The 10,946-nt window shown below is 35.9% G+C and overlaps 1 protein-coding gene across 4 annotated transcripts in view; it reads right to left on the bottom strand.

The window, feature by feature from the left end:
* The window catches only part of LOC131593110 (WASH complex subunit 4), a 39,123-nt gene that overhangs the window by 4,154 nt on the left and 24,023 nt on the right, over positions 1-10,946 (bottom strand). For all 4 annotated transcript variants that reach the window (XM_058865319.1, XM_058865322.1, XM_058865320.1 and 1 more), the window contains 12 exons: positions 9,613-9,781; positions 9,325-9,479; positions 7,707-7,781; positions 6,791-6,895; positions 5,298-5,432; positions 4,462-4,570; positions 3,720-3,786; positions 2,911-2,997; positions 2,232-2,379; positions 1,993-2,089; positions 1,327-1,523; positions 226-325 (listed from right to left, as the gene is read on the bottom strand). In XM_058865319.1, the coding sequence (XP_058721302.1) occupies positions 226-325; positions 1,327-1,523; positions 1,993-2,089; positions 2,232-2,379; positions 2,911-2,997; positions 3,720-3,786; positions 4,462-4,570; positions 5,298-5,432; positions 6,791-6,895; positions 7,707-7,781; positions 9,325-9,479; positions 9,613-9,781 (1,444 nt within the window). The remainder of the gene's footprint in view (positions 1-225; positions 326-1,326; positions 1,524-1,992; positions 2,090-2,231; positions 2,380-2,910; positions 2,998-3,719; positions 3,787-4,461; positions 4,571-5,297; positions 5,433-6,790; positions 6,896-7,706; positions 7,782-9,324; positions 9,480-9,612; positions 9,782-10,946) is intronic.

Raw genomic sequence — 10,946 nt, 5'->3', positions numbered from 1 at the left:
GCTGCTTTTTTTTTTCCACACCCCAGAAGCCCAGCTTGAAATTCACCTATTCCAAAGAAGGAGTTCTTGAGCTGTTCTTGCTGAGTTTTAATCACCCATATCACATAAACCTCTCTCTGGAATACTCAATCAACCTATATGCAAGAAAGCATCTATGAAAAAGAAACTCTATTAAGTCACACAGTCTCATTAGCCAAAATATTCTATATATTAAGATTCACTCACCTTCTTTTTCTTTCTTTTCCTGACTTTCTTCTGCTGCAGTTTTATCTGCTCTGAAAAAAATTCTTGCACTACTTAGTGAAAAATAAAGGAGTTCAAATTCCTAAGGGAAAAGATAAAGAAGAAGAGCGTCAGTGTATCACAAATTTGTAAACAAGTATCAATGGGACTTTTCATGAGCATCTTAGGCACCTCGAATTCAGTATCTAAATCACTTAAATTCTTTTGAAAATCTTCCTCCTTTCATACCTTATTCACATGAATTTTACAAAGAAAAATTATAAATTCCATTAAAGGGCAACTTCAGCAAAGCAGCATCACTGCAATAAATTTGTCATTGACCTACTGAGGCTGAAAATGAGGCTTGTAGCAGCAGTGAGAACTTAGAGCAACTTGCCTATGGAAAATCATGCAAGCCAATAATTTAAACTACAATCTTCATCAGTGTCTGAACAAGGTTCAGTGATGTGTTTTTTTAACAGAGGACCAAACAGCGCACACTCCTGGGAACCATGAGGGCATACCGGGCCTTATCTATTCCAACAAGACATGACAGAATGTAATCATGGGCTGCAAAAATAGCCATTGACAGATTTGTGGATAGGCTTCTCCAATCAAGAGAGAGAAAGCACCACATCACAGATGAAACCTGAGATGCTGCGCTTCCAAATTCAAATGCACCTTTCCTTTATTTGATAGCTAATGCATCATTCAATTAAACAGCTCAGAATTAACACACAGGCAACTCTGAGGGTTCACAGCGTTATGTGCAATCTTTGTTGTAAGAAGTTTAACCAAAAGATAGTCTCTCCTGTTAAAGCATTTAATTGCATTAGATTTCAAACTCCATGGGACAAAGAATTCCAATGAACCAGGTCTTCAGGTATCACAAAAACCAATGGCATTCCCTTCAGGTCATACACCTTAAGTCTTTATGCTCTTTCTGCATTGTTGCTGTAGACAATCCTCTGGATTTTGCTCTCAATGAGCTCCATCACAACATAGGTACATGATTTGTGATGAGTAAGTGCTGAACCCAATACAGAAATAACAGAATACTAACAGAAATTGTTACCAGAACACATAACGAGGCCCATGCTGTACCTGTAAACAAAATTCCAGTCGTTTGTGGGTAAGGTTCATAGTCTGTAGTAGTTTTTCATCTTGATTAGTGGACTGCACTTTCTGTTGCTTAGTTACTCCTCTTATTTCCTTCACATACTTCTCTCTAACAGACTGGAACCAGTGCAGAGAATCAAACTCCTGGTACTGATCCAAAAGCTTCAGAATGTAAGCCACACCTAGTCATTAACAAACCATGTACTAAAGTCAACATGCAATTTGCAAAATATTTTGTGAATATCTTTAATGGATGAGCCTAATGATAATTCCATGCAAATATAGTTTTAATTGTTATTAATTTACAATTAATCTATCAGGAAAAATCACAATAAAGAACAAGCTTATATATTTTTAAAACATCACTTCTCCAAATACTTGCATTCCTTCTCATCTGGATGAGAACCACAAACTTTGAAAGAAATTTGGAAGCACCAATATATGTTAAAACTGTCTGCTCCCATACACAGCTATTCCATGTTTAGGAAATTCTGAACACAACCATAACCCTCAAATCCATTTGAAGCAAAGATATATCCAAATAAATTATGGAATTTTTAATTATGGGAACAGACAAAGTATAAACAAAACTTTTCTGAAATGTCCATTATGTTGGCTTACCCAAAGGCTAATGAGGGTGCTGAAACTTACCCATGGCAAACCCATCATCAGTGAAAGCTGCTCCACTTTTGTTCTTCTTATTCAATTTCTCTTTGCAATTCATTGAATGCTCTACAAAATTGAGGGTCTGAAAGAATGAAAGGTTGTCTGGGGATCACAAAGACTCACAAATGTCACAAGGTATTGTCATATATGCTACTACAGTCTAGTACAAAACATTTAAACACAACCCTGCTCTGACAAGAGCCCGGTGCAATGCAAACACTCACCAGCGGGGGGACAATGATGTAGAAGTTCCGCAAATGCATGTTCTTTGGGCTGCGGAATTCGGGAGCAAACACATCCACCAGCATTTTGAAGTACTCGGTTCCTTCTGCAAAGTTCCGGGTCAGGTCACTGAGCACAGAGTCCAGCTGCCTGCAAGAGATGAGCAATGAGCTACCTGCTTCTGCTGAAAATCCCTTTGCTTACCCACCTCTTGGGATAACAACCTTCTCTTTGCCCTTTGCCTATCCACAATCCAGGATTTGGGAGAGTATCCTCCCTCTACAGCCCATTTGAACAGTGTTTCTTGATTTAACTGATCTCAAAAAAAAGGTCTATGAATAGAATACTTGCATCTTCTTTATCTAAGACCCTGAAAATATTACAAGTAGAGCTCAGGCACACAGCAAGGAAAGCTTGTTAGCTTTTAGACAAGGATTTCTTCAAGAAATCAGGTTCTAGGTCTACTACTATCAATGCTACTTCACATTTTCAAAACAACTGCTTCTATTTGCTTTGTTTTGAAACAAATATTTTTGCATAAAGGCAGAACTTTTAATACATGTACAATACATATACAATACAATAACTAATAACTAACTAATAGCTGCATTTATAAACATAAAATGACAATTCTCTCATCCCACCCTTGTCCCAGACCTCAAAAGTGTGATGTTACTGTACCTTGCTGCTTTTTGTGTTTCTTCTGAGAGTCCTTCTTCTTTCACCAGCTCTTCAAAGTTAACGATATCTTCCAGATCAGGAACAAACCTGAAAACTTACTACTTGTTAGGATTATGCTCAGCTGTCTGTGTCCATTGAAGTATCTACACTAATCTATAATTTATTTAATTTAATTTTCTGGGCTTGAACAACTTAGTTCAAATTATGTCACATCTGTCATACATTCTCATCCAGGCATTATTAACCTCATTTCTAAACACATACACATCATTATTTGTACTTCTGTTTTTACTGAGCTATCATCTCCGCTCTCTAGCAGCTTGATACTCTTGGTAACTCTAAGTTTACTATTATTGGCAAGAAAACCAACTATTTCTTATTATGTATAATTTACTACGTTTTAATGACCTTTCATAAACATAGACATAATCTATACAGAAAGAAGTATGAAAGGAATGTGCTTTCCAAATTCCTCAAGGTTTGTATTGTTTTTCCTTAATGCACCCTCAAAATTGTTTAACATGACAAATTCCTGGCTTATGGACTATATGCCTTACTAATGTGTATTTCTATTCACTCTTTTGCCATGTTTTTCCATAGAATATATTTTATTTTTAGTGATTTATGTCCATGATTGTACAGTGCTGAATCCTAGCACTATCTTCAATAATTCCACTTAAATGAAAGCATATAAGTGGAGCTTTTCAAAATCTATGGGGAATAGGTAAGGGCATAGGGAATATTAGCAAGAATAGAGAGCAAGGAGAAGAGAAAGAGCAAAGAGAAAAATGAAATATTTGTGGAAATACCTAATGGCACTACTGCAGCAGTGAAGTCCCCCAGATCTTATCATTCGTACATAACCCATAGCGTTGCCTTTAAAAACATGAAAAAACAAGGAAGCAATTTGTAATTACATACACACACACACTCTTCATAGCTCCTATAGGCTCTGAAACATAAATTAAAGTTGCCATGTAGTTCTGGCACAGAACTTGGCTCTGAAAGCCAAGTTATAGAAGTTAAATTGAACCCTGCTATTAAAGGTCTGTGTAGAGAAATAAAACAAAAATGCATCATCAACCAAGGTTTTGTTCACTTTCGTACAAATTCACTCCAGTGGGCACATTAAACACTTATAAGTTCGGATCAGTTCTGTACATTTACAGCATCAGTGGCTGAAAATATCATTGTCACATCATGCATTGCTCAGGATACTTCAGCTGGATATATGGCAAATTTTTGAAATACATGAAGTTAGCACTAGGAAATACACTCAGTGTGGATAAAAGTCTGTTCCATGACAAAGAGAAGAACTGAAAAGGGAAGAGGAATCTATGCAAGCTATAACTGCATTTTAGATTAAGACATGCAAAGGCCATTTCTGTGTAATTAGATGAGAGTATGTACTTAGCATGGGCTGCAAGTGAACTACTTTCCACCTGACTGGAATTAAATCTAGCTTTAGCCTGAGCTAAAAGGTCAGCTACCAGGTGATGAAGATCTCTTCCATTTAATTACATTTATAACATGTTAGATAGCATTTCATACCAATTTGACTTATGAGTTGTCTGAACTGGTCAAGATAGCTCTGGCCATCCGGGGTTATTCCAAGTTTTCTGATGCCACGGTTGAATTTATCTGCTCTTTCAAAGGGATACTAGAAAAAAAAATAATTTAATAATTACCTACTCTTAGAAAAAAAAACTTTTCATCCCATCAATAAAATTCCATTTGTAATGTAGTTTTACACCACATTTACAGCTTTATTTTTTTATAAATTATATACCTGCTTGTCTGTATTGGCTCACACGAGTCATTTTACTAAGTCACTTCTGCAAGTTGAGAAGTGAAAGAGTTTTCTTGTGAAAAAAAAGAGAATTCTTATAAGAGATAAGCACTTGATATGCAAAGAAGCTAGCAGTCTATTTTTCTAAATATATTGTCTCTCCAATTTTTGAGACAGTTTTCTAGCATGGAAAACCAGACCCTCATTCCCAAATTCTGACATACTGGAATGAGTGCTACATGATCACATAATTTTGGATTCCATTCAAGTAAACTTATTATTCAAAACTGAAAATTGTTATGCATGAGTTGAACAAGAAGTTAAGAACCTCCAATAGACTACAACTCCATCAAGTCATCCTTAGGTCACTGAGAGAATGGTTTTAGCCAACTCCATATTTACAGAGCAGACAGAATGGAGCAAAGCCCTCCTGAATACAGACATTGGTAACACTGCATTTTTCCAGGACAAAAGCTGTCCCTTTGTCTGGAGATACACATTTAAATAATAGTAGTGTTATGGTTTGGTGCACCTTCAGTCACATGAAAGTAGCACTCCTTTTAGTAAATTACTCTTGAGCCTTCAAAAGCTACTATACCTTGTGATCATTCTGATCCTTGACTTCCCTGAAGAATCTGATGTCTTTGATAAGTCTGGATTTGATATGTTCATCATACATGAACTGGCTAAAAATGTAAAACTTTTTCCTCAAGAATTGGTAAGTGAAATTTACCTAGAAAGCAAAAAGAAAGAAACCCAGTCAAATCAAGAAAGTTAGTGAAGTAACAGACATCTAACATCCTGTTCTCAGCACATGCCCGAGTAACTTCTAATGCAAGTTCTCAACTTACTTTAATTTCACTGTTTTAAAAAAATAAGGAAAAATAAAAAACATTCTCCTGGAAGGCCTACTCTATTCCAGGAGAGGCAGAGGGACCACAGGACAAGGTCAGTATTTCAGGTGATCACCTGCCCTACACAGCCATTAGTTTATCTGGAATATCCTGTAACTGTCCTTTTGAAACAATACAAATATCAAGTTGAAACAGGCAGACATGATCAACTTCCTCAGTCTGTAGAATCTCCATAACCTCCTGACACAACTTTTTCACTTCCTAAAAGTTTTCTAAAATACTTTCTCATAGGGCAGAAAGTTCTACCCTACATATCTCAATACTTCTCATATGCAAAAATAACTCACTATCAGAAGTGAATAAATCTACATCACCAAATAATAACGTAACAGCATTTTTGAGACAGTACCCACTCTCAGAAGAAAAGTGAAAGAAATCATTATAACTTTATTTTTAGTAATTTCTACTTCTAAAATAATGACTTGAGAGTGGATTCAATGTTCCTTCTCTTTTTTTTTTTTTTTTTTTGATAAAGCCAGAACAGAAAAAAGGAAACAGCAACAAGGTGGAACTTAAGCAGCAGATTGGAAAGCACTGACCTGAAAATACCTTTATCACTGTATCCAACCTTGAGAATCCCAATGATAAATTCCTGCTGTAGCAGACACAATGCACCTCTTTGCATTTACCTTGCAGAGAGGCAAATACCTTTGGCTGGTTAAAATGGTTACCTACACTTCAGACATCATTAAAAGATTTGCAGTAAGAATTCATTTTTCCAACAAGTGTTCAGAGGTCTGTACCTTTATTTTGCAAATTGAAAAACTGATATTCTTAAACATAACAAGTACAAGAAGAATTTTAAAAAATTGACACTGCATTTTTTCAAGATTTACTTTAACTGCAGCAAAAGTATCTGTCTGCTAAGTGTCACTAAGGAGAAAATCAGGGCATACTGTCCAGAACAGTCCAATCAGAACATCCATCTCTCCTTTGATGTGGTTTTAGATCTCTTCCTTAACATTTATGTAACTGGAAGTGACAACACTCTCAAAAGATTGTGATATTGATTTGTGCCACAGTCAAGAACTGATTTGTTTTATTAATTCACACAGAACATTATTACTGCATTATTAAAACTGCATAACCAAATAAAGTATTATGAGATGCAAGGAGGAGGTTTTTGTGCACAGCCACAAACAAACAATCCAACAGCAGCAGTGCAAAAGATACTCACTGTTGTGTTCATGATTCCTGTTCCATGAGTTCGAATTGAATTAGCGATGTGTCGGATGTTGATGGTGTTCAAGTGTTTGTTATTACTTGTTCTTTCAATGAAGATCTGGGAGGCAGGGAGGGAAAAATAAAGTTAATTACCCAAAACTGGTTCTGTGATAAATTATTGAAATAAATAGCCTATATCCTATTTCTGAGAGCAGCTGATAATGGTGATTAGGGAAAGAACCAAGAAAATACAGCATGGATACAATTAACTTTATCTGGTAAACTCTTACGATTTCTACACAGCTGTGATTCAACAATATAAGGCAAATGTTGCACTCAAGACTCCCATATTTGAGATTATATCCTACATTAAGTAGTCTAAACTCTTTTGACACCAGTTTGCACTTTTTGACCTCTCATATACCACAGCAATAAGTTCCACTACTGAATTACAAGCTATGAGAGAAAGTACTTCTTCCCTTTTAGGAAGCCCTTCATTTTTGTAGTGGGCACCCATTTCTCCCATTGTGAGAAACCCCAAAGGTTTGTTCCCTATCCATGTTCTCTGTGTCGTTCACTGCTTCATCTCTCCAATAATCCATTTTCAGATACACATTTTTCAAGCTCAAAAATCACATACTTAGTATGTTCTTATATAGCAGCCAATTATCCTTGCTGCCTTCTAGCTTCACCAGAAAACTGACATGCAGTGATCCCACTGGAATAACATATTTGAAATATGCTACATAACATTCTCTGAGACCGAGTCGTAGCATCCCCCAAGATGTTTCTCTAGAGTATCGATACTATTTCACAGCCTCTCACTATGCATGTTCAGCCCGGGCTTTTCTAACATATACTCCACTCTGCATTTTGCAATCCCTTCAAATTGGAGGCAAATGTCAGGAAAAGCGTGGGATATACCTTACCTGATTATTCAGATTGTAGAGGTAGCGGGATACAAAAACATGAATATTTCTCATGATTTCCAAAACATCCAGACCCTGAAACAATATTATTTATAAAGAATTACCATAAAGCTTCTCAAGAACTACTGACACACCTAACCACTAAGGTGCAGAAATACTGTTTCTGCAGTTACTTGAAGGTTATTTAGAAAGCAGTCTTTTTCTTTGCAAAATGAAGAACCTCTTAACAATTTTTGTTCCGTGTCTGTAAGATAATGCATAGAGGAAAAACAAAAGCAGCTCAGCCCATGTTTTAGCATTTGCATTCTTGCCTGTTTTTTGCCAGCTTCCCCTGAAAGTAAGGAATCCTCCAGCCTATTCCATAAGGCACAATTAAACAATAAAAAAAATAACAAACTGAGATTTGAGGTTTATCTTGAGATTAGCATTTTTCAGATTCTAAAATATAGAACCTTGCCTTAGAGATTCCTATAGACATTTAGATGTCTATAGAGAAATAAGCAACTAGCTAATTTTCAGTATTGCTAACCCAACCTGTATAAAAGACTGAGGTTTGCTGTTTACAATATAAATTGTACAACAATTTTTTCCCCTAAGGAGTCCCTTCATTATCATTGTGCCTAGAGATGATTTCATTTATATACCCTATTTCCAAGCTGTGCCAGGGATTTTATCAGGCTTTTGAGGCTGGGGTGTTACGAAGTGTGGGGTGTCTTTGCTTTGAAGTAAAGCTCATACCAAAATGAATATTATGAAACCAATGTTGTTAAATTGTTTAATTCTTTGTAACAATGTGCTGATCAGATATGGACAATAGAAAACCAAAGCTGGAAACAGAAATTTATCTACAGCACTTTTGGGCCAGAAAAACAGCTGAAGTTCTTAGTTCTATGTGCTCCTTCAGCTTAGGAAGACACAGCCACCATAAACATGACTAAAAAAGGGCTATTTCTAACAGCTTTCACCAATGTGCTAACCCAAATGAGGGAATGAAGCAAACTGCCAAAAACATCCAATATATCAAAAATTTTGAAGGAAAGACTTCAAAACTATGCAATCTATAGACCTTCTAACAGTGAATATCTTGACCATTAACTTGATGACACTACAACTCTATTCTGAATGTCACCATGTTTAGCAGCTTTTAGGAGTCTCTAAAGCACTCTCCTAGAATCTAATTCACAGGTGTCCCAAAGTCCTCTGTGTCCAACCTGTGAAATAGTTTGTTTTGATGATCACTAGGCAGAATCTGCTGAAAAGCTAGCAATAAACCAGGAAAGAAGACCTAACACTCAAAGGTCATTCCAGACTTTTAACAGTTTTCTGGATCTACTGCTTGCCAAACTGCTGACACTGAATTTTCAAGAAAACATTCTCTGAATTTGCATATTCAATTCATTTCATTATGTTAAAAAAATGAACAATACAAGTCCAGCAGGATATTAACTGCTATCAGTGTGATCTCCAAAGGAAGATAAAGATCCTGCCTCGCAATTCAACTAGAAATTAAAGGTGATTTTTTCCAAACAGTTCTCTGCTCATGAACTTTAATTTCAGTGACTCAGTGGTACGACAGTGGAATGGTTTAAACTCTATTCCTGTCCTGTGGGCACTGTACCTGCTCCAGAGTCTGGCTGGGAAGGTGAGCCTCAGTCATATTTAAACCATAGCGTTGGGTTGCCAAGTTTCTCATCTCACTGTAGGTGGCCCAGTCATGAAGAGCTACGGTCGTTAAGTTGTAGAAGGTCTTGTCCAAATAATGAGTTACATAAGCTGTGAACAAAAGGATGAACTAAAATAATGCTACCTGTTTAGTTAGGAAAGTGTGGAAAGAAGTGAAAAGTTATACAAAGCCAAAGTATAAGAGATGAAAACAACAGAACCGAGCAAATGTTTAACTCCTCACCTTTTATGTCAATGAATCGATTGAAAAAACGTATTGGGTTCAGAAAGAAGAAGTGAGCCAGGTCCTTCATGCCAACTCTGAAGGGGTTTCTGTCATCCAGCTTCAGGTGTGTGTGAACTGATAAGCGCAGGTCCTTTTCTATCTCTTTACACAATTTGTCCAGCAAGTGCTGTTCAAGAAAGTTAAAAAAATAATTAGGAAAACCCACCAAAACCCCAAACACACACACACAAAAAATAAAACAAACCACAAAAAAAAGTCATCTTCAGTGTCCATTTACAATGCTGTTAGCAGAATCAAAGTTTCTCTCCACAAATGTGTAAGACCATTAAACTAGTGAAGAAAGCTTTGCTCTGGTAGGGCCACTCAAGTCAAAGTGAATAAATACTTGGGAACCAGAAAGACACTGATTTCCTGTGTTCTTGTTCTACTACACAATAGCAAGAAAAAGCTACACAGCTCAGAAAATGTAAAGGTTTACCTACCAAATGCCATTTTTTACGTGACTAAAACTTCCATATGGAAGTTCTAACACACCTTACACTCAAGTATTCTCACTTCTCATTTTAAGGGAAACTAAGCTTATGGCTATCTATCTAAATAGTAAGAACAAATTCAGTGAGGAAGAGTCTTGCAATAAGAAATTTGGTCTGATTTTCTGAATAATATGTAATGTTTTGTCTTGAACTTGTCTTAAATAAAAAGCATAGTTCAAAGGTTAAAAACTAAGACTCAGGAAATCCAAATTTGCATTTTCTTTCTCAAACCTCCTTCATGAGTCTAGATAATAATTCAGTTAAGAGGCCATCTGTATTTGCAGATCCCTCACTACTAAAAGCCATGCATGCACACTAAGAACAGTAGCATTTATTTTAGGCATTCATCCAAACAGAAGCTAATCTGACAGAAAGCACTCCTCTGTCTGCACAGTCAAAAAAACCTGAGATTTTGTTAACTTACATAATTTAGAGTGCAGTATTTTCATGTTCCCAGCCAACACAGATACAACTAAAAATGAGTCTTAAATAACCAAAATCACCAGTCAAACCAAAAACTCACTTATTAAAATACTTCACACTGAAGTTGTCTGTGCTATTTTTACAGATCATATCAGATTTGCTACAATAGATAATAGCTAATATACATTACAATAGCTAACTCAATAGCTATTGTAATATTATTACTAAAAATAAGAATTGTATAATTATTAATTGTATTTATTGTGTATTAATAATACACAATAATTACAATTACAATAATTCAATATTGTAATAGATTACAATAGTTAATCTGAGCTAAAGATATTTCAAGCACAGTGGTATGTTTAATTCCCA

Source organism: Poecile atricapillus, chromosome Z, assembly GCF_030490865.1.
Source record: "Poecile atricapillus isolate bPoeAtr1 chromosome Z, bPoeAtr1.hap1, whole genome shotgun sequence".
NCBI lineage: Eukaryota > Metazoa > Chordata > Aves > Passeriformes > Paridae > Poecile > Poecile atricapillus.
Note: the sequence above shows the minus strand (reverse complement) of the source record. Positions and strands in the feature narration are given on the sequence as shown.